General features: G+C 39.8%; 1 protein-coding gene across 3 annotated transcripts in view; it reads left to right on the top strand.

Moving 5' to 3' along the window:
* The window catches only part of ascc3 (activating signal cointegrator 1 complex subunit 3), a 556,691-nt gene that overhangs the window by 522,544 nt on the left and 7,174 nt on the right, over positions 1 to 26,973 (top strand). For all 3 annotated transcript variants that reach the window (XM_060849581.1, XM_060849588.1, XM_060849596.1), the window contains exons 38-40: positions 14,193 to 14,344; positions 18,489 to 18,639; positions 25,953 to 26,162. In XM_060849581.1, coding sequence (XP_060705564.1) covers positions 14,193 to 14,344; positions 18,489 to 18,639; positions 25,953 to 26,162 — 513 coding nt within the window. The remainder of the gene's footprint in view (positions 1 to 14,192; positions 14,345 to 18,488; positions 18,640 to 25,952; positions 26,163 to 26,973) is intronic.

The raw sequence follows: 26,973 nt of genomic DNA on the forward strand, positions 1-26,973 counted from the left end.
GGTTTCCTCCGGGTGCTCCGGTTTCCTCCCACAGTCCAAAGATGTGCGGGCCAGGTGAATTGGCCATGCTAAATTGCCTGTAGTGTTAGGTAAGGGGTAAATGTAGGGGTATGGGTAGGTTGCACTTCGGCGGGTCAGTGTGGATTTGTTGGGCCGAAGGGCCTGTTTCCACACTGTATGTAATCCAATCTAATCTAATCTAGAAGGACCAAAAGGAGGTAGCCATCAAGCTGAAGCTGCAGCTGTCCAGCATCCAGACTATGAGCTGCTGACCTTGAGCTTCAAGAATTATTCCAGTAAGCTGAACTGGAAAAAAGGTGGCACTTCTGCGGCCATCAAGAGTTGGTAAATTCAAAGGCTTTAGTCACTTCTAAACACTTCCAAGGCTCTGAACACCAGACACCTACCCATTACCATTCAGAACCAAGCTGTTCATCTCATGGTTATTATTGCAATAACAGGATAAAACTGGAGAACAACTCCATTGCTCTTGGCATTGTGAACACAGTGCAGAGTAGGCAGTGTCCAATTGAGAGCCTTTCAGAATGCAGGTACTGGATAGTCTGGTATAAAGCCACTCAAACCTCAGCTCTGCCTCCCTGCCCAAACACCATGTCCCTTGATTCCTTTGGTGCCAAACATCCATCTCCCTCAACCACAAAAATATTCAATGTTTGATCATCCACAACCTTCTATGGATGAAAAGTGTCAGAGTCATAATGACATTTCCTTTTTTTCTCAGTCCTAAATGACTAACTCATTATGTTATATCTAAGATGCCTCAGTTTACACTCACCAGCCAGAGTGAAATGCCTCTCAGCATCCAAGTAAGTATCCTCACTCTAAGTATTTTATGTATTCCATGTAACCCCCTTTCCCCCAGTCACAATAAAGACTACTAGCTATTTGATTTTCTGATTCCTTGCTCTACCTGCAGTTCTGTGATTCATGTGCAGGGTCACCCAAATCTTCTCTACCCTGACCCCTTGCAACACCACCTTGTTGATATAGAGAATCAGATAGAAATTCCATTATCCTCTGGGGATTTTTTTCTCATTCTTGAGATTGGGCTCAGTGCCATTTGTTGCTAATCACTTCATTCCCCAGAGGGCAGTTAAGGGTGAGTATGGAGTCTGATGGAATCTGGAGTCACATGTACGCCAGACCAGTTAAGAGCAGCAGATTTCCATATCTAAAGGACATTGCCAAAAAGGATGTTTGTTTACAACTAAAACAATCACAGTAGTGTTACCACCACTCAGCGAGCTTTTTAGTCCAGATTTATTATTAAATTCAGACATTGCGATCTCTCATGGTGGAATTCAAAACCCACATCTCCAGGTCATTAAAAGCAAAATACTGTGGGTGCTGGAAATCTGAAACAGAAAATGCTGGAGAAACTCAGCAAGTCTGTCAGCATCTGTGAGAGAGAAGCAGAGTTAACGTTTTGAGTTTGGTTTAACTCCTAATTAGTAGCCTTTGCTGTTTCTTAAAAAAACTGATGGTAACTGGAGATTAAATTCTCAAAGAACCTGTGAATTTTAGGTTCATTAGCAGTTACCTGGATATTCATTATTGTTAAAAGCAGAATTTAAAGTAATCTTCTCTGAACAATTTTTGAAACTTAAGGTAAGTTTGAGTACAGAGGAGGCACATGGAGTGTAGGGCTCAAACCTGATGCATATGTTAGGAAACAGTACCCATGATTTTAGGATAATAGGAGTGAGTTTTACAGCCCTTGTTGCTGACATTTCTGAAAGTGGAGTAAGGCAGGGGACATTAAAACAAAGCAAGTGGCCAGATCGCCACCTTCCTGCTTGCCCCAGCCTATCCCTCATGCCATGATAATGGATTAAGCAACCTATCTATTGTTAAACCTATTGACGCCCTTAATGGACACTTAGCTGTCACATAAGGGCCTCATTCTGCATCCTGTGCTTTTTTTTTCAGTCTGTGGGGAAATGCCTATGTAAGGCAGGCAACCAGCACATTTGGCACTCCCCCTTTATCCCCACCTGATCTCTCTAAACCAAACCCCCACACTCCGCACCAGGGCCTGGCAGGCATGCCCAGCAAATTCCTGGACTGAGGTAAAGGCCAGGAGATGGGTTAATTTCTTTGTGGGGACTGGTTGTAGTTCAAATCCTGCCAGCTGCTATTTTCGGATATGTGAGGATTGCAGAGTTGCCACACCCACAATGGCAGGGTTTTCTATCCCTGAGGAGTAGAAGTTCTACTCGGCACCAAATAAGACTGACCTAGCCATATTATTGCTGCAGAGCAGCCAGATTTCACATTGCTTAGGTAAGTTAGCATTGGGTCTTTTCAAGAGGAGTTACTCCCACTTCTGTTACCCTCCAAAATATCCACTTCAATAGGATATACAATTTCTGGTTGCAGATTACTATTGAATCTCCATGTGTCAGTCCATTGCAAATCCCTACCACTTGTTATGTAAGCATGTTTTCCTCATGTTCGTACCAGTTCTTTTCCCAATCACCTTAAATCTATATCTTCTGGTTGCTGACAGTATCTTTTTTCCAAAGTTGGAAACAAATTCTCCTTAGTTATTCTGTAAAAAAAAATCTTCATGGTTTGAATCACCTCTTTTGATTGTTCTCTAAACTCGTCTTGCTCTAAGCAGAGCAGGCTCAGCTCTTGCGGTCTGCCCACACAAATAATCCTTTATCTGTGCAACTATTCTGGAAATGTCTTGTGCACCCTCTCCAAATCTTCAAGTCTTCCAAAATTGTGTTATTCAGGATTGAACACAATATTCCAGCTGGGAGCAAATTAGGGTTTCATGTCGATATACGGTAACTTTGTGATTTTTGTACTCTGTGTCAACAATCCAAGATTTCATACGCTTAATTAACTGCATTATTAACCTCTCCGCCACCTTCAAGGATTCTTGCACAAACAGTGATAGCTCCCCACCAAACAATCCAAGTCTCTGATCTTAAAGCTAATTTAAAATTGCTCAATTTAGCTTATAATGTCTCTGCCCATTTTACCTACAGCATCTTTAGTGTATCGCCTGATTTATTTTATATTGAATTTACTTTGCCATCTGTCAGCCATTTCATCAGTTTGTCTATGTTCTCGTTAGTGCACTTGCAAATTTTCCATAATTTGCTCATTTCAAAATTGTACTGTTATACTTCCATTCTTTTCATTTTGCATGGTTTCAGACAAGAACAAAGAAAAGCACTAATGAAGAAAGTGGTGGGGAAATTACTTATGGATAGAAAAGGAGTTGCAAATTGTTGTTGTATTCCCATGAATTGTATCATTTTATGATTGCCTTGCGGGTATTTCTTGGCAGGGATGTAAAATCATATGTAAGACAGAGGAGTTACTGTGTATAAGAAATTGTTTAAGTGTTTGGGCAATTGCTGTAAATCCACTTGCAGAATAAGCCAAGTGAAATCCAAGCACCTACAGCCACATAATATTGTGGAACTGCTTTCATTTGAAATGGTTCAGCAGTATAAATAGGGCATTAAGTTACCAGTGACATAACACACAGACAGTAGGCATGGAATGACTTGTGTGTGTTGTTGGGTGTCTTGTCAGTGTCTTTAAAGAGAAAAAAATAATTTAATTGAAATGTCGCTTGGATGTGTAAACAATGCCTCTGTTTAAAAAGGATTTTGGTGGCTTGTTTGCCTTAAGTAAATGCAGCTCTCATGCATCTCCTTCAGGTTGTGATTACATATACAGTCTAATATAAACTTCTGTACATTGAACCAGCCCTTGTATGTCTTTTGAATGAGCTTCTGTGTATAAACATAGGCAATTTTTCAGAGTGTACTAGGCAGAGACAAAAAATTGCTTCTTATCTAAACACTGACCCTTTACACCTATAAGCTGGGGCTTGCAAATAAACAGGATGATGCAGAATAAAAGGCTTATAGGGGACAGCTGAGTATTTCATTAAAATTTAAAATAGGCACTCTTCTAGCAGACAGGTCCTTTAACAAAAGCTCCAAGATCTGATTAAATACCTTGGGCGACTGAATTGTTAATACGCTCAGCAATGAGTGGAGCTTGCAGTGTCTCAGATGTGTTCTTTGCGTGCCACTGATCTATGCATGCCAACAGCCAGCTGCCATTTCATAGAAACACATTCATTCCCCAATCGCCCAGTTTGTGAACTTGCCAAAGTGTGGCACCAAGTTGTATCAAAGTGACTGAGCATGGTACAACAGGGGAGCAGAATTTTTATTTGAATGGTCAGAAATATGTTTAGTTAGAAGATTTACAGGCTGAGGGTGTAGAGAGAATTGACAGTGTGGAGTAAGTCACCACATTTTTCTTGTTGTACTGTCTAGACATTATCACTCTAATTCGTATTAATATTGAAACAAATGAAATTATATATATATATAGAACATTACAGTGCAGTACATTGGCCCTCGATGTTGCAAAACCAATCTGAAGCCCACCTAGCCTACACTATTTCATTATCATCCATATGTCTATGCAACGATCATTTAAATGCCCTTAAAGTTGACAAGTCTACTACTGTTAGTAAAAAAATGAGGTCTGCAGATGCTGGAGATCACAGCTGCAAATGTGTTGCTGGTCAAAGCACAGCAGGTTAGGCAGCATCTCAGGAATAGAGAATTCGACGTTTCGAGCATAAGCCCTTCATCAGGAATATTGCAGGCATGGCTTTCCACATCCCTTCTATACTCTGAGTAAAGAAACTATCTCTGAAATCTGTCCTATATCTATCACCCCTTAATTTAAAGCAATGTCTCCTCGTGCTCACCATCACCATCCGAGGAAAAAGGCTCTCACTGTCCAACCTGTCTAACCCTCTGATTATCTTATATGTCTCAAATAAATCCCCTCTCAACCTTCTTCTCTCCAATGAAAACAGCCTCAAGTGCCTCAGCCTTTCCTCGTAAGACTTTCCCTCAAAACCAGGTAATATCATTGTAAATCTCCTCTGAACCCATTCCGAAGCTTACACATTCTTCCTATAATGCGGTAACCAGAACCATACGTAATACTGCAAGTGTGCTTGCACCAGAGTTTTATACAGCTGCAGCATGACCTCATGGCTCCGAAACTCAATCCCTCTACTGTTAAAAGCTCACGTGCCTTCTTACCAGCCCTATCAACCTGGGTGGAAACTTTGAGAGGTCTATGCACATGGACACCGAGAGCTCTCTGTTCATCCACACTATCAAGAATCTTACCATTAGCCCAGTACTCTTTATTCCTGTTGCTCCTTCCAAAGTGAATCACCTCAACTTTTCCATTTTAAATTCCATGTACCACCTCTCAGCCTGGATCTGCAGCTTATCTATATCCCTCTGACCCACAACATCCTTCGGCACTATCCACAACTACCGACCCTAATGTCATCCGCAAATTTACTAACCCATCCTTCTATGCCCTCATCCAGGTCATGTATAGGTCATCCAGGTCCGGAAGATTTTAACCTACTGCGAATCCTCTTGCAAGGATGCCTTCCTTGAAGAAGCTCTCTTCCTCCCTCTACAAGGTATCTTAGCCTGCTTGGCACACTCTCCTCATTCCTGATGAAGGGCTTATGCCAGAAACGTCAAATTTCCTATTCCTTGGATGCTGCCTAACCTGCTGTGCTTTAACCAGCAACACATTTTCAACTGTGATCTCCAGCATCTACAGACCTCATTTTTTACCCATGTATAAAAATGGCAAACAGCAGTGGACCCAAAACAGATCCTTGCAGTACACCACTAGTAACTGAACTCCAGGATGAACATTTCCTATCAACCACAACCCTCTGTCTTCTTACAGTTAGCCAATTTCTGATCCAAACCAGTAAATCACCCTCAATCCCATGCCTCCTTATTTTGTGCAATAGTCTACTGTGGGGAACATTATCAAACACTTTACTGAAATCCATATACACCACATCAACCATTTACCCTCATACATCTGTTTGGTCACCTTCTCAAAGAACTCAAAAAGATTTGTGAGGCACAACCTACCCTTCACAAAATCGTGTTGACTACCCATAATCAACTTATTCCTTTCTAGATGATTATAAATCCTATCTGTTGTAAACTTTTCCAACACTTCACCCACAACGAAGTAAGGCTCACAGGTCTATAGTTACCAGGGTTGTCCCTACTCCCCTTCTTGAACAAGGGAACCACATTCGCTATCCAGTCTTCTGGCACTATTCCTGATGACATAAAGATCAAAGCCTAAAGCTCGGCAATCTCCTTCCTGGCTTCTCACAGGATCCTCGGATAATTGCCATCCAGAGCAGGGGACTTCTATACTTTCACACTTTCCAAAATTGCTAACACCTCCTCCTTGTGCACCTCAGTCCCATTTATTCTAGCAGCTGGTATCTCAGTATTCTCCTCAACTTGTCTTTTTCCAGTGTGAACAGAGAAGAAAAATTTTTATTTAGCACTTCCCCTATATCCTCTGTCTCCACGCAAAACTTTCCACCACTATCCTTGATTGGCCCTTATCTTAGTCTAGTCATTCTTTTATTCTTGATAGACCTATAGAAAGCTTTAGGGTTTTCCTTGATCCTGTCTGCCAACGACTTCTCGTGTCCTCTCCTGGCTCTTCTTAGCTCTCTCTTTAGTTCTTTCCTGGCTAACCTGTAACTGTCAAGTGCCCTAACTGAGTCTTCATGTCTCATGTTGACATAAGCCTTCTTCTTCCTCTTGACCAGAGCTTCAACTACTTTAGTAAACCATGACTTTCTCACTCGACAACTTCCTCCCTACTTGACAGGTACATAATTAATCAAGGATACGCAGTAGCTGTTCCTTGAATAAGCTCCACATTTCAATGATGCAACTGTGTATAATTGTATGTAAACATTTATAATATGTATGTAAATGTGCACACACACATATATATGATTTCCCTCTTTCATGAAGGGCATGAAGTTTGAACTGGAACATGGGTTTTACCACCAAGGATGCTACTCCATTCTCTGACCACTATTTGCTTGGAGTTTGTCGGTATGAGACTGTTGCTGCTATTGAGAAATGTCATCATACTGTCCAACCAATCAGGAAGTTGAATGCATTAGTCTCTTTTTTCTCTTCAACCCAACTCCCACTATGTCCTTCTCATTGCCTCAAATTAAAACACCAAATTCTAATTAATGACTGTGAAGTAACTGCTATATAAATTTAGTTCATAAATTCCTAACTCATTTTTTGACTGCAGGGTGACATTGGTGAAGTCACAGAGCTGTATGGCACAGAAACAAGCCCTTCAGCCCAACTCATCCATGCTGACTAGATATTCTAACCTAATCTAGTCCCATTTGCCAGCATTTGGCCCATATGGCTCTAAACCTTTCCTATTCCATATACCCATCAAAATGCCTTTTAAATGTTGCAATAGTACCAGCCTCTACCACTTCTTCTGACAGCTTATTCAATACACGTACCATCTACTGTGTGAAAAAGTTGCCCTCAGGTCTCTTTTAAACCTTTCTCTTCTCACCATAAATCATTGACCTCTCGTTCTGGATTTCCCCCACCCCAGGAAAAGACCTTGGCTATTGCCCTATCCATGTCCCTCATGATTTTCTAAACCTCTGTAAGGTCACCCCTCAGCCACCAGCGCTGTAGGGAAAATAGCCCCAGCCTGTTCAGCCTTCCCTATAGCCCAAAAAGTCCAACCCTGGCAACAACCTTGTAAATCTTTTTTGAGCCCTTTCAAATTTCACAGCATCCTTTCCATAGCCGGGAGACCAGAATTGAATGCCTTGTACAGCCACAACATGACCTCCCAACTCCTATACTCCATGCACTGACCAATAAAGGAAAGCATACCAAACACCAACTTCACTATCCTGTCTACCTGAAACTCCGCTGTCAAGAAAATATGAACATGTACTCCCAGTTGACTCAGGAGTTGTAACACACTGGTATTGCTCCTACCTCTTCACCAGGCGATCCACCTTCATGTCCCACCTGTCACAGAGGTGTGATCATGCCTGATTGGCTTGATTTTAAAAACAGTACTTTTATTTTTAAAACCAAACTTTTTTTTTGTATATTGAGACTCTATGACCCTACTGTTTAAGGGATGATGAATGTAGGAAGCACAGAAGTAGAAGATGCTGACAAATTTAGCAGTAGAACCTAATCAGAATTCTTTGTTTCTGGTTCTTGGTTGTGATGTGGAACAGTTTTCATCATCAAGCCTCATCCAAGGAGTGTAGTGGAGAGAAGAAGAGATCAGTAAGCCTGGAGAAGGAAGGGAAATAAGAATGAGGTTTGACAGCTTGAAAAAAGTCAGGGCCAGGAAGATGAGAGGATGTGAGGGGATCACATTGCAGTAGTGAGGTGGGGGCAGTCAGTCAAAGGAAGAGAAACAGGCTGGCTTGGGGGGTCTGTGGGAAACACTCTCCTAATTCACAAGCAGATGCTAGATCACATCGAACCTGTTGTTCTTGCCTTTTGCAAGTCTTAAAAATAAAACTGCTAGAATTTGAAGTACGTAACCTCTTGCAAATATTTAAATGATGTCATCCTTGGCAGAACCACCTAGTCAGCTGCCTACAGTCTATTTCCGCTAGAAGGGACTAGAGTCCATGTCAAGTCAGTAATCGTAAGTGATTCTCTCAGGTCACACTTTCCAAGAATTGTTTGGTACAGGATCCTTTCTGATTGGTCCAAAAGATTTAAAATTTTGTGGAAATCTGAGAGGCTAAGAGAAGTCTTAAGTTATTTAAAGTATTTTAGATCCTTCCATATAAATTGCTTGAAATAAGGACCTTTTCCCATTTGGTTTTTAAATCAGGCTGCTTCACCTTAAGTTTATTTTATACAGGTATATTATGGAACCAGAGAACCTGACCATTTTGTTTTCTCTTTCCAAAAAGCTAGACAGTTAATCTCTAATTTACCTCACCTTGCACAGTTCTGCAGTAAACAACTAATTAACCTCCGAACCAAAACTCTGTTTTCTTAATAGCAATAGAGTTTGTGGAAGCAGATTGATATTTTATTTTCATATAAAAATGCACCTTTTGTTATGAATGTGGTAATTCAGATTTATGATAGGAAATCAGTTGATAATAGAACCACAAAATCAATTACACATAGCTTGGCCATACCAGCATGTTGGATCTAGTTTTGTGGCATTGTCCTGCTTTACTCCAATAGCTTGGAATTTCCACTCCTTTAAGTACTCATCTGCTTTTCCCCTAAAATTTGTAATGTTCATCTCCTCATCTAATCCCCATTAAAAAGCATTCCATGTTTCTGGACCCCTCTGTATGAAAACATTTTGTGGATGAACAATCTCAACATTTTCTTTGGATTTGGTGAGCCCTCCAATCAGTATCAGAAGTTGAATCAAGCACAAAACAATGAGCAAAATAGCCATGAAGGTAGAAAGTTTCAACTTCTTAAGCAACAAGTATCCTAATTAAGATAAGTTGAATATTTTGGTTTTCTGTCAATTCTATCATTCATACAAAGCACTCCTTAAATTCAGTGCTGTTTGTTTCAACTTTCTGTCTCAAAGAATTTATTAATACCATATATGCTCCTATTAATCATCAGTTGAATAAACTGAATGTGTTTAAATGGTATCCAACGTGCAGTGTTGCAGATTATAGCCATTCATTCTCTTCTAAGTTCAGTAACAATTCTTCTAAAATAGCTCATCCTTTTTACAAAAATCTAAACAAAGAACATCTGAGAAACTCAACTCTCCTCTGGCAATATTCGAGGAGAGAGAAAAACAGAGTTGACATTTCAAGTCTGGTTTGACTCTTCGGAACATCTTGCAGCTTAGATATTGCGAGGTGTATTAGTGGTGACTGTTAGTAATATATTGGACAGATTGTGTGTATCATATGTTATCACACACTTCTTGTAATAGCTTCCATTAATTATATATTAATTATGGTTAATTATGTGATGATGGAGGACATTAATTGGGATTTTACTTGAACATATAAAGAGAGAGACTGAAACTGGATGTGTGGGGAGGGGAACAGGGTGGGGGAAAGAGTTGGTCAGTAGGTACATGCAGTTAACCTGTAGCTCAGTAAATAAAAACTTATAAAAGTGAAAAGATTACCTCCAGTAATGTTCTAGTTTATAACATTCTCTAATTCTTTTGTCACATTCGGTTATAGTTAAATATTTTCAAAAAGGTGTTGATAGGGTATATTAGTTGTTACATGTTTATAAGAACTGTCACACTGCATTTGCCTTTTATCATGAAACGTCATTGTCAGAAGCTAAAGTTTGTAAAGGTTTTCTGTCAACTACTTTTAGAAATACCATGCTGTTGCTAGTGGAGTATTTGATTTCAGGAGTGACGTTCAGGGATGATATTAATTTAAATTACTTTCCTTCTAAGCTTTAAAAGCATTAGGTAGCCAGGTTTCTGATTTTACAATGCAGCATGCAGTTCATTAGGTAAATATACTGATTACATGATTTACGAGATGACTTGTCCTCTAATAATTTGAAATAGACTAAGATAATCTAAAATATCCAATCTTGATTTGAAGGAGACTGGTGAAACACTCAAGATCACCAAGAAAAGATGATGAGGGTCATAGTCGATCTTTCTTATGTGCATTCCTTTCATCAGCAAATAAAAATAGTGTTTGGTGATTAGATTAGATTATTTAATGTTATTTCTGACTTTGAAAGCTGAAAGTAATGGAGTGAGACCACTCAAAAAGGGGCAGAAAGCATATAACATGACAAAGAACATCCTGATCAGTTCTCCAGTCAACTTGTGAGTAATCTTCCTAACTATTAAAAGTACTGCCCACTACTTGTCATGATATTTAGGACATAAGAAACAATACTGCCAGAATATTTGGCAGAAAGCCTTCAGAGCAAACAAAATTAGAAAGGATCTGACTGTTTGGATTGCTCCACTTTGTTGCCTGATCCCCAAAAACTGTTCACTCCCTTGTTTATCATAGCCTGTCGTTTCTTGTATTGCCACGTTAAAAGTGTCACTCTTTTTAAGTTGTGGAAACATTTGAGTGTCTACACCAATTATGAGAAGTGATAGAGAATTGCTTCCACCTGGTAGACATTTTAAGTATGAGTTGATCTTTGAGTCAGCTTAGAGAGGTTCAGATACTTGGAAGAAAATGGGTGGATGAATGAGGGCCAATGGCAGAAGTGAAAGCACCAACATCCATAATGGTTTGAGTCAATACATTAGATTCATGCATGAAAGTTGATATCATTGATACAATTCAGTGACAACCCAGAGGCAAATAACTGAAAACACCAATCAGTATTCCTCCAAGTTGAACAATACTTGGAGAAAGCACTGAGGGTGGCAAGAGCTTAAAACATGCTCGAAGGAGATGATTTCCACATCCACTACCAAGAGTAGCTCGGCAGCATCGTATTGATCAATCTAGTCAAATCCGAAAGGACATAGCTGCTAGACTTGGTCTATGGCAGGTGGTGAGGGAACCAACAAGAAGGAAAAACATACTTGACCTCATCCTTACCAATCTGCCGGTTGCAGATGCATCTATCCATGACAGTATTGATGAGACTGACCAGCGTAGAATCCCTACAGTCTGGAAACAGGCCATTTAGCCCACCAAGTCCTCACTAATCTTCCAAACAGCAGCTCACCCACACAAACCCCACCCCGTCCTTGCAACCCTGCATTTCCCGTGCTAATCCACCTAACCTACACATCTTTGGTCTGTTGGAGAAACCAGAGGAAACCCTCACAGAGACAGTCCTTGTGGAGATAAAGTTTCACCTTCCCATTGAGAATCCGTTCCATCATGTTGTGTGGCACTACCACCATGCTAAATGTTCTGTCTCCGAACACATCTAGCAACTCGAGACTGAGCGTTCAGGATGTGCTATGGACCATCAACAGCAGCAGAATTGTACTCCAGCACATTCTGTAACCTCGACATTTACCTCACGCAACCATTACCATCAAGCCAGCGGATCAGTTTTGACTCACTGGTGAGTGCAGGAATGTATGCTAGGCTCAACACCAGGCATGCCTAAAAATGAGGTGTCAACCCAGTGAAGCCACCAAACGGGATGCGTGCCAAACAACATAACCAGTAAGTGATAGAGATAAGTGCTCCCATAACCAATGGATTAGATCTGAGCTCTGCAACCAGCCACATCCAGTCACGAAAGGTGGACAGTTAAACAACTCACTGGAAGAGGATTAGATTAGACTTACAGTGTGGAAACAGGCCCTTCGGCCCAACAAGTCCACACCGACCCGCCGAAGCGCAACCCACCCATACCCCTACATTTACCCCTTACCTAACACTACGGGCAATTTAGCATGGCCAATTCACCTGACCCGCACATTTTTGGACTGTGGGAGGAAACCGGAGCACCCGGAGGAAACCCACGCAGACACGGGGAGAACGTGCAAACTCCACACAGTCAGTCTCCTGAGTCGGGAATTGAACCCGGGTCTCAGGCGCTGTGAGGCAGCAGTGCTAACCACTGTACCACCGTGATTGCACAAATATCCCCATCCTCAATAATGAAAGAGATGAACACATCAGTGCAAAAGATAAGGCTGAAGCATTTGCAGCAATCTTCAGCCAGAAGTGCCGAGTGGATGATCCAGCTCGGCCTCCTCCAGCGGTCTCACCATTAAAGATGTCAGTCTTCAGCCACTTCAGTTCACTCTGCATGATATCAAGAAATGGTTGGAGGTACTGGAAGTGCAACAGCTATGGACCTTGACAGTGTTCCAGCAACAGTACTAAAGACTTGTGCTCCAAAGCTTGCTGCTCCCTTAGCCCAGCTCTTCCAGTATATTTCCAATACTCGCATCTACCTGATGATATAGAAAATTGCCAACGTATGTCCTGTACATAAAAAGCAGGACAAATCTCACTGGGCCAATTACTGTCCTATTGGACTACTCTCGATCATCAGGAAAATAATGGAAAGTGTTATCAAAGTGCAGTCAAGCATCACATCCTCCATAATAACCTGCTCAGTGACACCCAGTTTGTGTTCCGCTATGGCCATTTTTCAGTTCTGAAGAAGGATCACTAGACCCGAAACGTTAACTATGCCTTCTGTTCGTGGATGCTGCCAGATCTGCTGAGTTTCTCCAGCAATTTCTGCTTATGTTCCTGAATTCTAGCATCAGCAGTTCTTTGGTTTTGTTTCCTTTCAGAGGTGGGCGTGTTTGCCAATGATGGCACAACATTCAGCATCACTCATAACTTAGATACTGAACTAGGACACATTCAAATGCAACAAGATCTGAATATATCCAGGCTTGGGTTAACAAGTAGCATGTAGAGTTCGTGCCACACAAATACCAGACAATGACCCATATAACTGAAAGGTGTTACCATCACTGAACCCTCGACTAACAACGTCCTTGGGTTACCATTGACCAAAAACTCAACTGAATTCGCCACATGCACATTGTGGCAACAAGAGCAGGTCAGAGCTCCTCAGGTACTGCCTGACCTGCTGTGCTTTTCCAGCAACACACATTCGACTCTGATCTCTAGCATCTGCAGGCCTCACCATCTCCCAGAGGCTAGGATTACTGTGTCAAATAACTCACCTACTGGCTCTTCACCGTCAGTAATGTTATGGAATACTCTGTACTTCTCTGGATGGGTACAACTCAAGCAGCACTTAAGCTCGACTCAATCCAGGGCAAAACAGTCCACTTGATTGGCACCACATCCACAATAATAAAGGTTTTTTCCCTAAGGTGGGAGAATTCAAAACTGAAGGGCATATTTTTAAGGTGAGAGGAGAAAGATTTAAAAATTACATTGTGGCAACTTTTTTTATGCAAAGAGAAATTAGTATGTGGAAAGAACTGCCACATGAAGTAGTGGATTCAGGTACAGTTACAATGTTTAAAAGATATTTTGGTAAGTATATGAATAGGGAAGATTTGGAGGAGTATGAGCCAAACGCAGGCAGGTGGGACTAGTTTAGTTTGGGGACATGGTCGGCATGGACTAGTTGGACAAAAAAGTCTGTTTCCATGCGGTATGATTCTACTGATGCTTGCTATTGATCTTTAATTAGTGTTTCTGGATAAGTCAGTTTTAAGGGCAGTCATGGAATCAAGAAGTTACACATTGGCATGTAACTATTCTGTTCTACTCTTATCTGACAATGTGCTCAATATGTACTTTTACCCAATTGATTTCTTTCTGTCTTCTGTATTCCTTTATTTAGGCAATGTTGGATGTAGCAGCTAACAATGGCTGGCTCGTTACAGCACTAAACACAATCAATCTGATTCAAATGGTAATTCAAGGCAGATGGGTTCACGACTCCTCTCTGCTCACTCTGCCGAACATTGAGCAACAACACCTCTACCTATTCAGGTATTCACTACAGATTTTTATTGTGGGTTTTTAATTCTTTTAATATCGGGGACAAGTCTTAGTGTTAAACAATTGATTTCTTATTCAACACGCAATTACATTAAGAATGTGCTGTAATTAATTGATATGCCAAGAAGCTTTTAAGTGCTTGCCATTTTCTTGTATGCAGGGTTCCAACTAGAGTAGGAGCAGTGTACAAAAACATAAAAACTATAAAGTTAACATCACCATGTCTTTTAATTCATTTTTTCGGTACCAATAGCATTAGAAAAATATAATGTTGCATGTACAAATGAAATACTGACAATTTAAAAGGGTTCTTGGAATATAGTTTGTTTTGTCTAAACTCTTAAGTGAATACCTTTTGTGGTGATCACTAATAATGAAAACTTTTTAACAAATCCTATTAGAAATTCTCTAGGGATCATGCTTTGAAGAGATTAACTGTGATTTGTTTCAAATACTTACACCTCCCACAGCCATATGTGCATATCTTGCCTTGACTGTACAAAACTGTGCAGTTGCAGGAAAGGTAAACAGATTGTCTGCTCTACTGTGCAAAAATTGTAGGTTACAAGAAAGTTCTTTGAAGAGATTTTAACACTGATGTCTGTTATTAGCATGGTATGCCATTAATATGTTGACAAAGGTCACACATTATTCCTTAATTCTGTTCTTCAATGAACTTGCTTTAATGTTATTAATGATGCAGTTACATAATAAATCCCATAAGTATTCCAAAGGGATAAAGACAGACTAACCGAGTGAGCAAAACTGTGGCAGATGGAGTTCAATGTGAGGGAAGAATGAGGGCATCTGCTTTCAATCCACAAAAGACATCAGAATGTTTTCCTAATGGTGAGAGACAAGGAGCTATGGGGGAAACAAAAGAATTTAGGTATCTACGTACACAAATCACTGAAAACTAGTACAAGGGTGCAGTAAATAATTGAAAAGGCTATTGGAATGTTGGCCTTTATCTCAAGGGAATTAGAATTCAACAATGGGGAAGTGATGCATCACTTAACTAGAATGCTTGACAGACCCCACCTGGAGTATTGAGTTCAGATTTGGGAATGAATACTATCCCAACAAAGACATCTTGGCATTGGAAATGGTAGAACATGAATTCATCAAAATTATGTCAAGGCTAACAGGGTTAACTTATGAAGTCAGGTGTCACACACTTGCCTTTAATTCATTTATGTTTAAAACCTTGTTAGATGATCTAAAAGGGTTTTTTTTAAACTGAAAGAAGAATTTGATAGGAAAGATAAAGTACTCCTCTGCTGGAGAACCCAGAACAAAGGGATACAATATTAAAGATAGAACTAAGTAGTTTAGGAGTTAAATGAGGACATAAAGTTGATGGAAATCTCAAACTCTCCCAAGCCTGACAGGCCATGGATGCTGACATTTTTATTCAATAAAGATTTAAAGGGTTTGGAATAAAAGTAGGTAAATGGAGTTGAGGTACAGATCAGCCATGATATAATTGAATGGTGGTTCAAGCTTGAGGGGCTGAATGGGTTATTCCTGTTCTTGTGCCAGAGCATAAAGGTTAATTCTCTTTAAAGAATGTTAATTTGTTAGAAAATTGCAATAATTTCAACGATAAAATGTACTGCTGTGCAACAAGGATGCTTTTTACATCCTGACCATACAATACTTTTTCAGATGTTCAGCTGAGTATTTCACACGTTGGATGCTACTTCGTGTTGTGTCATGTGCTGTTCTGATATTTATAACTGTGGCCTGTCAATATAACACAAGGGCAGGCAGACAACCTGCACACCACTCTTGGTAAAAATCTGTTCTTGAAGCAGATTTAATTGCTAGAGTGACTTGTTTGGTTATTCCCTTTCTTTTAGCTGACATCACTACTAATACCTCCTTGTCAATTTCCCCTCTATAGAAAGATGTTTTAACAATACATTGCTTTTAGGTGAAGCCCTGCCTATCCAATTGTAAAACAAAAGGAAGAACGAGATCTGGTCATTCAGCTTTTCATGCTTATCTTATTATTTGTACTGCTGTGCAAAGTCAATAATTAACTTTTCCCTTTCCTTTGATGATGAAATATCACTCATGATGAATAAAAGAGGAATGAGTTAATTTAAAAGCTAATTTAAAAAGACAGTTATAAAATGTCTATGTATCCATATGACAAGTATTAGTATTCAACAGAACAGATTGGACTGAGAAAAAATATTTCTGCCAACTGGGGATGCTAGGACCAGGGATATAGCAGGCATTTCAGGAAAGAAATTATGAAACCTTTTTATAGGTAAGTGGAAGTAGAAATTTGGAACTCTCCTGCAAACAGCAGTAATGTTAGGGCCCCAATTATTCACAATATTCATTCATGACTTGGATAATGGCATAAAAAGTCAAATATCCTGCTCCTGTGTCAGTTGTCAATTTTTAAATCTGCAATGATAGATTTTTTTAATCAAGTGTGACATTACTATAGCTTTAAGAGGTGTATTTTGTCCTATTTGTAATGAAGAAAGATTGAGACAGATGTATCAAACGGTCTGTTAAAAGCCAATTTGTTGTTGCTGGGTCTTGAAGCTGGATGTGGAAGCTCTGCTACTAGAAGTTGGGGTTCTCTTCCTGCTACTAGAATTACTTGTGAGATTATCTACAGTGCTGAATTTGCCTTTGCCATGGGTGTACTTATGGAGTGTTACTATGTTGGAACAGTTAATTAGCAGTGAATATACGTACAAATATAATTTTGTTCAGCATTTCAGTAGAGTTACAATTAATCCAATTTTTTTTTTCTTTTGTCTGTATTTTAACTATAGTGTAAAAATAAAGTTTGTTTTGCTTAAAGTCGAGTAGTTTGACCAATAAAATTGCATCTGAAATGCAACACCTTATCTTTATCTTTAAATTAAGAAAACGTTAGGATTTAGGCTATCTCCTTCATATATTTTGAAGGTGTTTTGTCTGGTCCATAACACAAGTTATTAAGAGATATGGGGCAAACCTATCTGGATCACTAATGTCTTTTGTGGAATGAAAATCTGCCATCATCACCTACTCTGGCCTACATATATTGCAGATCCACAGTAATGTGGTTGAATCTTACCTGCCCTTTGAACTAACCTAGCAAGCCATTCAGCTCAAGGATAATTAGGCATGGGCAAAAATTGCCAGCCTTGCTGGAGACATTGGCATCTCATCAATTAATGAAGAAAGAAAATGGTGGTAGATAATGAGATCACAGATCAACTGTTGCTTCATTGAATGGTTGGACAAGCACAACAATCAAATATCTTACCCCCATTCTAATGTATCTTATTCAGATAAGTGGATAAGAAAAGCTCAACGTCACTGCTTTTGTCTACAGCAACACAAGACTCCAATTAAATGAAAATAAGTCCCATGGCATGGTGTACCTGTGCTCAAATTTCAGATTGTTGAAGGATGCCAAGCTGTTTTTCCAAAAGTTTACACTTTACATGTGTTTTGATCCAGGCATGTTTTATATTTAAACTGGAAACTTTCCCTTGGTAATCACTTGCCTCATTTGTTTCAGACAATATAAAGAATATATTCACTTTGGAAAGAGTGCAGTGCTGATTTAGCAGGATTTTAGCTGGCTTCAAGAGTGAGGTTATGAGGAAAAATTGCATAAACTAAAATTATATTCCCTGATGTATAAAAGAGCTAATGTTCATTTGATTGAGGGTTTTTACAATGTTCAAGTAAAATATAAAGAAACCTTTTCCTCTTGTGCAGGATTCCAGGACAATAGGACATAACCTTAAAATCAAACTCAAACAATTTAACCAAGAAGGTCGTCAACACTTCATCATTGAAAGAGTGGCAGAAGTGTAGAACTGTCCCCAATAATAATTTTAAATCTTGGGATAAATTTTTGCAAACCAAGGCTGTAAAGAAATATGAAACCAAAGTGGCCAGATAATCTTAGGATACCAATCTGCCACGTTCTTATTAAGTAGTAGGACCAGTTCAAGGAGGTGACTTCTGTCCCAGTGCTCCATCCAGTTGTTCTTGCTATTTACATTTTAATAACATTTCAGCTGGCTTGGAAAAGTAATTTGTGAACTAAAAGCCCTAAGTTGTGTGTATAACTTAAATTTTAGATATATGTGCCAATTTCTATTTGTAGGAAGTGGAATGTTGGCAGTAGGAAAAACAACTCTAAAAGTTGTAAGGGTCCTATTGAATGCCTTCCTGAATTGGTGGCTGCATGTGAATGGAGAGAGAACATATTTCGTTCCATTGTCACTGATGAACTTCAGGCTCCACAGATTTCACAGGTAACTTGCACTTTCAATCACCTCTTCTCCTTCTGTTTTTTATATTTCCATCACTTCATCCGTTTTAAAGGTCCATTGACAAATGTGACCATTTCTCACAGCTGTTCAAATCTGTAAAAATGCTTTTGAGGGAAGGTTCCATTTTATTTACTATGTGAATCATCCTTGATGGAGCTGCTTTAAGGTAAATGTTGCTGTTGTTTTTAGGCAAGCACCTGAGGTGGGGATTAAAAGTGGTTGTCATACATCTACAAAGAAAAGTAAAAGCTGTTTTGTCGCAGCATTATACTTTGACATCATCTTGAAAATTAAATCCCATTTCATTTCCTCTTTGAGAAATGGGTCTATTTAATACCCTCCCCTTTAGTGAGCATAGTGGCAGGGTGACATTTTATTAAAGTAATAGAGATGTACAGAATGGAAACAGACCCTTCAATCCAACTCGTCCATGCCAACCAGATATCCCAACCTAATGTAGTCCCATTTGCTAGCACTTGGCCACATTCCTCTCAATCCTTCCTATTCACATACACATCCACGTGCCTTTTAAATGCTGCAATTGTATCAGCCTCCATTATTTCCTCTGGCAGCTCATTCCATACACACACCACCCTCTGTGTGAAGAAGTTACCCTCTTGGGTCCCCTGTCACCCTAAACCTATGCCCTCTAGTTCTGGACTCGCCCACCCCAGAGAAAAGACCTTGTCTATTTACCCTATCTATGCCTCTCATGATTTTATAAACTTCTATGAGGTCACCCCTCAGCCTCCGACCTCCCAGAGAAAACAGCCCCAGCCTATTCAGCTTGTCCCTATAGCTCAAATTCTCCAACCCTGACAACATCTTTGTAAATCTTATCTGAACCCTTTCACATTTAACAACATCCTTCTAATAGGATTGCACCAGATAGGAACTGTCTTCCCCCATCCCTGTTATGTCCATGACAAGAATACTTCCTGTCCCTCTGCCAGTTGAGACATTTAGATGGGCAGCTATTGTACGCATTGGGCTCTCCATCAGGGGAGCATGACGAGCAAATCTGTGCAGGGTTGCTTGTGAATTCCCAGGGAGCAGAGGTAATCGGTGCCTGGTCTTAGGAGCTAGCATTGGGAAGGGGCAGGCCCAAAGAGTGCCCTGTCCTTGTTGCCAGTCTCCTGCCCACCACTCTCCTGGCATAACTCATCGTGGCCCAGAATCCAGCACTGATGCTAGACCTCTGATTGGCCAGCATTACTCAGCAAACAGGAGTTGCATCCTGGAATCTTTGATCCCAAAAAACGCTCACTGCTGTCCAATTAAGTGTTAGAGTAGCATTTATTACAGTGGGCACTGTGACTTACATTGGCACTGCGGCTGTGTGTATGTATCATGTTGCCACCATTAAATACCATCTATAGTTTTGGTAAAGAGCTCTATGGTGAGGAAAAATACAACAGGTGTTTCAAACTTAATTGTTCAATGACTATGATATGCCTGGAGTATTTAAATATTGAGTTCATCAAAGTAAATTTATCACATTTGATGTCATTACATGTGTGACTAGGTAGCAAGCATTTATGCATGGGTCTTTGTTGATTCTTTTGGAATGTGAGTCCTTAATATGTGTACGATGAGGGTAAAAACTCTGTCTGATAAGATTTAAAGCCCATACTTACAAGTGAAATATGTGGCTTAGGGAAAAAAGGAAAAAGTAGATAGAAAAGAGCAGACTGTTTCAGTTGAATATACATATCTCATGAATTCTACCATTAACAAATAGCAAACTTTTCTCTCAAAATGTTCTGTGTCGATTATATATTTTGGATAAAACATTCATATTTTTTGGAACATGTTTAATTATGCGGATCATTTGGAATTTGTGCACAGTGTTGATAACAGACTTTGGTACTGAACATAAATCCAAGAGTCATAGAAATTTTGATAACTAATCATTTAGGATATTACAGATTTCCAGATGACGAAATATTCAAAGTATAGTTCCATCAGCTAAATTAACTAATTTCAAAAACAAGGTTATTACCCAGACAAGCAGCACTTCAGAGCTTCAAGGCACTCTGGCTGGTCTACTGTCATATGTCAGGCAAGGCAAGGATCATTTTGTTGTGAAAAAATATGTGCCAGCAATAAATAACTAATAATATGCATTGCATAGACCGCGTCCCCAAGCACAATTATAGTTTGTACTATAAGCAAAATCAGGGAAAAATAAATTTTGCTCGAAAGTAAGGTTGTGGTCATTTCAAAAGAGATGATCGACATTTTGAAAAAAAAATGTTATTGTAGCCTGTCCATTGTGAAAATTATTTGGATCTAAAATTTATTCTCCAATCTGCCTCTGCCAGTTTGGCATAGCAATCACAACTAAAATACATAAAAAAATTATTCTGGAAATTAGTGGGTTTAAAGCATCAATTTAAGTGCTAATTGCAGTCGTAATGAGAAAAGGCAGTCATCACTGTGAGATTTGCATCTGTTCTGCCATCAGTATGCTCTGAACGGCTGGCAACCGGCAGAAGATTTGGCAGCTAATTAAATAATTGCATGCGGCGAGGTGTTCTCATCTGATTCAAATGATGAAGATTAATCCTCGGATAAATATGTTTTGCCCGTATTGAAATGTTTTAGCCTCGACTGCAATAACCTAGATTTTATTTTTAATCAAAAGGCAGCTACTATCTGAGAGCTTTGTGGTATATTTAAGCAATAAATTATCTTCTGTAGCTGCATTAAGACAATAACGCTTACACAGACTGGTAAACAGTGTGAGGTGTTATCTTGACTGTCCTCCACACAAATAGCACCAGTTGTGCCTCAATATTACAGGCAGCTAAGAGTCTTCCAAAAAGACAAATGTTTTGGCAGTTCATTGAATTTTTTTTTAAATATAAAGCCTCTGCACTTATAGCCTGATCTCCCCAGTTGCTCTGACAGTGATGATGTAACCTGGATTTCTTTTATCTCTGATTTTGTTCAGGAAAAATAATATTGTCTGGATGATTTTAATTTTTCACCTTAGTTTGTTGAGGCTTTTTAATATTGAAGCATTCATTTTGAACATGTGGCACCAAACACTGCCATCTTCTGTGCTGAAAGAATGGGGTGAGTGGGGGTGGGGGGGGGAGGGGAGAGGAAGTTGGTTAAAGCAAATGAACATCTTCCTCAGTAGGAGGTGGTGCAGGAGGCGCTGCTTTTCTCTACACTGAGGAGAATGTTAAGGTAGCTGCCTGTACTACCCACAGGAGGCAAATTTTTTTAATCTTATTTCAAAATAGGAATAAATGTTCAAATTAACATAATACATTTCACTGCAACAAGTGTATGAAAATATTACCAACCTTATCTGAATGTTGAATAATTTCTGTATGATAAGCTTAATGCCTTGAGGATCATCATTTAGAAGAAAATGTATTTTTAAAATATGGGTTTATTAAAATAGGCATTATTTTTGTAAGGCTTTATCATTTGAGTCAAAAACAGAAACATCCTGCTAGGATGTATCTCAAGTACACTGTGATAAACACTAATTCTTGAATTGTCATTTCAATTGCATTTTAAGAACACTTTAACTCCCCTTCCCACTCCACTAGGGACATTTAGGTCCTGGGCCTCCTCCATCGCTAAACCCCAACCACCCAACACCTGGATGAACAGCACCTCATCTTCTGCTTTGGGACTCTGCAACCACATGGGATCAATGTGGATTTCAGCTGCTTCCTTATTTTCCCCTCCCCCCACCTTATCCCAGTCCCAAGCCTCCAACACGACACCGCCCTCTTGAAGTGCCTTACTTGTCCATCTTACTTCCCATCCATACACTCCACCCTCCCCTCAGATCTATCACCTTCTCCCCACCTTCATCTACCTGTCACATTCCCAGCTACCTTCCCACACATCCCTCCCCAGCCCCATCCCCTCCCATTTATTTCTCAGCCCCCCCTCCCCCCACCCCCGGCCTACAAGCCTCATTCCTGATGAAGGGCATATGCCTGAAACATCAATTCTCCTGCTCCTTGGATTTTGCCTGACCTGCTGTGCTTTTCCAGAAATCTCGACTTTTGCATTGTCATTCCAAATTTTAAAAATTGAAAATTGTCGTTTGGTTTTCCTGCAATTTTGATGTTGGTTAAATGGTACCAAAACTGCCTTTATTTACTTCTAATGTAAAATAAAACAAAAAGCTTATGAATGAATTCTATAACAGCAACTAACAGATTCAAAATGCCAATTCTTCTGCTCCTCGGAAGCTGCTTGACCTGCTGCGCTTTTTCAGCACTACACTCTCAAAAATGTGTTCATTATAGAATAACATTGTAAGGACTTCCAAAGATGTAATGATTATTGAATTGCAATCCAAACCTCAAAGGATTTGAATAACAAATTAAATATTTGATCAAATAAGTGTTGAGGAAGGTTTTACATTAGGAAATGAACAGGTAGAAGTGCTTGGAAATGGGGAGAGTGGAATTCCAGAGGTGGACAACAAACAGCTGAAAATGCTTATGATGCAGAGAAATGGGAAACTGAAGCACAACTGGATAAAGGAAGGATTGGAAAGCTAGAGACGTGAAAGAATTACAGATCTGGAGGTGGTGACAAAGACAGAGAGACAAGACCATGCAGAAATTCAAAAATATGGATGAGAATCTTAAATTGGAAGCATTGGAGCTCACCATACAATGAAAGACAGAGATGTGATTGTCAAGTGTGAAAGGATGCCAGCAGCAGAGTTTTAGATGAGTTGAAGTAGACGAATAGAAGAGAACGAGAGGCTGCCAAGAAAATGTATTCTTTTTAAATAAGATAAGAGCCCTTGCCTCCTATGGGTAGCACAGGCAGCTACCTTAACATTCTCGTCAGTGTAAAGGAAAGCAGCTTCTCCTGCACCACCTCACCTACTGAGGAGATGATCAGTTGCTTTAGCCAAGCCCCCTCCGTTAGAAATTTTCAAATCTGGTGTTGACAAAAGCATAAGACTTTTAGCAGCAAATAGAGCTGATATGTTTAGGGAGGTGGATCTCGTTACAAAGGTGGTAATCAATAATTTTTGTGATGGAGAGAATATAGGTTGGATTTAATAGCCCCGATGACAAGTTTGGTGACGGGGAACATTTAGTTTGGAGTTTAGGGGATGGGGATCCTGCCACATTGTGCCACTCCTGATTATATCACTGGTGGGAAGATTTATGGATGGACTTGCTGCTCTGCCGCAAATAAATGGGTGTAAGTGTCTTCTTAAAAGCCTTATTCTCCTGCCTTCGGTACTCAACTAGTGATGAATAGAGGCGTTGCCGCGCAAAGCAAAGCCCTGTTGGATTAGCTTATAGTGGTCTGGGTTGGGAGAATCCCTTCTTGAAAGGCATTAAGTCTGATCAAGAAGCTGAATGTTAGCAAGAGGAGGGTGACTGAGAGCCTCACCCCTCCCCTTTCTGTTGGCCCCATTCCATGAAACATCACCCTGCCCCCACTCATCTTCAGCCTGAAGTCCATCACTGATCGTAGTCCTCTGGTAGGTGCATTTCCAGGTGTTGCTATCATTCACAGTGGTACTGATGTAACAGACAGTTATCAATCTCTGATTGGCCAGCAGTTCTCCCCAGGATTCTAAATCTACTCGAATACCTGACAAGTGCTTAACTTCAATCGGGCTTCCTGATCAGATGTGCTATGGGGCTCCCATCGATTCTCCAGCTGGTGAATGAGACCCCAGTCCCAAACATTAAATTCAGCCCATACTCTATGTGAGGTCAGACAGAATACTGAGATTTAAAACAGACGGTTCAGTATTAGATAGTGGCTTTGTGTAGTGGCATGTGATACACTCTGTGACAAAGGTACAGATAATCTTTGGAGCAATGGCGTTGGTGTTCCAGCAAATCATTGTAAATAATTATATCTTAGAAAAACCGTTAAGCTCATAGATGTATTTAAGATATTGAAAGAAGTTAAGGGGTCACCATCACCATATATGGAAAAGCAGCTCTATGTCTCCATTGACCTGACCAAAGAACAGCATGTGTAGGTGAATAAGAGGAGAGGGCCGAGGATGGATCCAAATGGTGTTCACAAGGTCATGATTGAGGGTTGGAAAGAAAGATCATCATGAGGGATACTGTAGTTACCACAAAATAGGTAAAAATGAAGCTAAACCTAGGTGGTTGCATTACGTTGGACAGTGGAGGAGAGGTATAAAAAGATAATCAGATGGTTAAACCCTTTGAAAGCTGTAGAGAGGTCACAAGAGACCAGGAGGGATTGTCTACTCTGGCCACAGAAAATGTTATTCATGACTCTAATGTGGACCATTGTAATGTACTGAGAGGCATTCCTGATTAGAGGAATTCAAACAAAATTATGGAAAAAATAACAAAGATCTGAATGGCAGAAACATATTTGATTCATTGGAGAAGAATGGGCAGATGAAGCAGAAATTAGTAAAAGCAGAGCAGTCAAGGTGGGGTTTTTGGGAGCCAGTGATGATTACATCAGTTTTGTAAAGAAGGATGACAATGTTTGAGAAGACCACAAGTTGCAGTGTTACCTAGTGTGAGAAGGGAAATTAGATTATTAGGAATTTAGAGGGACCAGGAAGTAAATGGGTGAATTGGACATCGAAGAAAATGCAAAGAAATTGGATTAATGGCTGCTTTCATTATTTTTGTACTTTTGTAATTTATACTTGCAGAATTACATTTTACTTTGCTCAAAAACGTCACAAATCCATGTAAGAGTCTGTCAATCCATTTTTTTTTAGATTAGAATCAGACCTGACCATTGTGCACAGACAGTCTCACACAGGGAAGCTTATATCTTTCAATGCATTATCTGGGCTGACATGACACCAATTGTTAAAGTTCACTTGAGAATGTAACTTGTAAAAAATGTTTGCTATTTACAAATTAAAGAACTGGAACCAACATGGTCATTCTAAAAGATGAGAGACTTAAATAATCCAGGTCTTTTTCAATATATAATTTCAGTTACATCGCACTGTAAACATTTGCTATAAATTCTGTGTCTTATTATCTTATACTCCACAACTACCTGATGAAGAAGCAGCGCTCTGAAAGCCAATGCTTCCAAATAAACCTGTTAGCCTATAACCTGGTGTTGTGTGATTTTTAACTGAATTAATTTTGTATTCTATTTGATAACACACAAACTTATGTTGACAAATCTTTGCTTTTACAATATGCGATTTAGTTCTGAATATGTGTAAATACTTAATGCAACTGAAATGGAATTTTTTTTGTCAACTAAGATTACTATAATTGCCAAAGCTTGTGTAATTATTCCAATTTCTATCACTTTCTTAGGCTTGGAATTTCCTGTCTCACCTACCAGTCATTGAAGTTAATCTGCGTATCAAGGGTTGGTGGGAAAATGCTCCAGATGGGGAAAATGAGAAAGCTCTGCCTAATATAGGCCCTGGCATCCGAGATGAAAAGAACTGGACACAGGTCCATGCAGATCAGGAATACGTACTCCAGATCAATCTTCGCAGGATTGGCTTGGCGTGCAGCAAGGTATAAATCTTTGTTTACTGAGAGAGAAAAGTTGTGGGGCAACATAAAACTGTGATCAATCCCATGCCATTACTTAATACTTTTCCAGTCTTCGATTTTGCTAATCTATATCATAACTTCATTTGTCTGCCTTAGCTTTATATCCCTTAAAACCTTTGGCTAGATGTTACGAGAATTTCTTGCTTGTCTTTAAAGAGGCACGAAGAACTTCACACAACAGGGGTTCCTGCTCCTCAGGCTACAATTCAGTTTATCAAAGAGTTGGTGATGTCAGCCAAGACATTGAGGAGGTTTCTCGCGAATATTGGACATCTCGCTAAATAGAGCAAAGAAGAATCAAGATTTGCTGGGAGTCTTTTTGGCAGGCAGCCGTCCTTAATAATGACAGCCACAGCCACTACAATGACCACTGTCCTGATGCAGCCACAGATAAAACCGACCACTGAAATTCTTTTCTCTGTCATTCCCTCTCAATATCAAACACCACCATCACCATCTCTTCCTCCACCCGCAATCACGAAACACCTCCTGATTTCAGGCTGCTATCAAAATGGCAGATAGCAGTGAACCAGCAAGATGAGAAGAAAAAACAAACAACAAAAGACCTACAAATACTGAAAATCTGAAACAAAAACAGAAATTGCTGGAGAAACTCAGCAGGGCTGGTAACATCTGTGGAGAGAAATCAGAGTTAACATTTTGGGTCCAGTGACCCTTGTTCAGAACAGTTCTGACGAAGGATCACTGGGCCCATAATGTTGACTCTGCTTACTCTGCAAAGATGCTGCCAGGCCTACATGAACTGAAGAGA

The sequence above is a fragment of the Hemiscyllium ocellatum genome, chromosome 3 (assembly GCF_020745735.1).
Source record: "Hemiscyllium ocellatum isolate sHemOce1 chromosome 3, sHemOce1.pat.X.cur, whole genome shotgun sequence".
In the NCBI taxonomy this organism is placed as follows: domain Eukaryota; kingdom Metazoa; phylum Chordata; class Chondrichthyes; order Orectolobiformes; family Hemiscylliidae; genus Hemiscyllium; species Hemiscyllium ocellatum.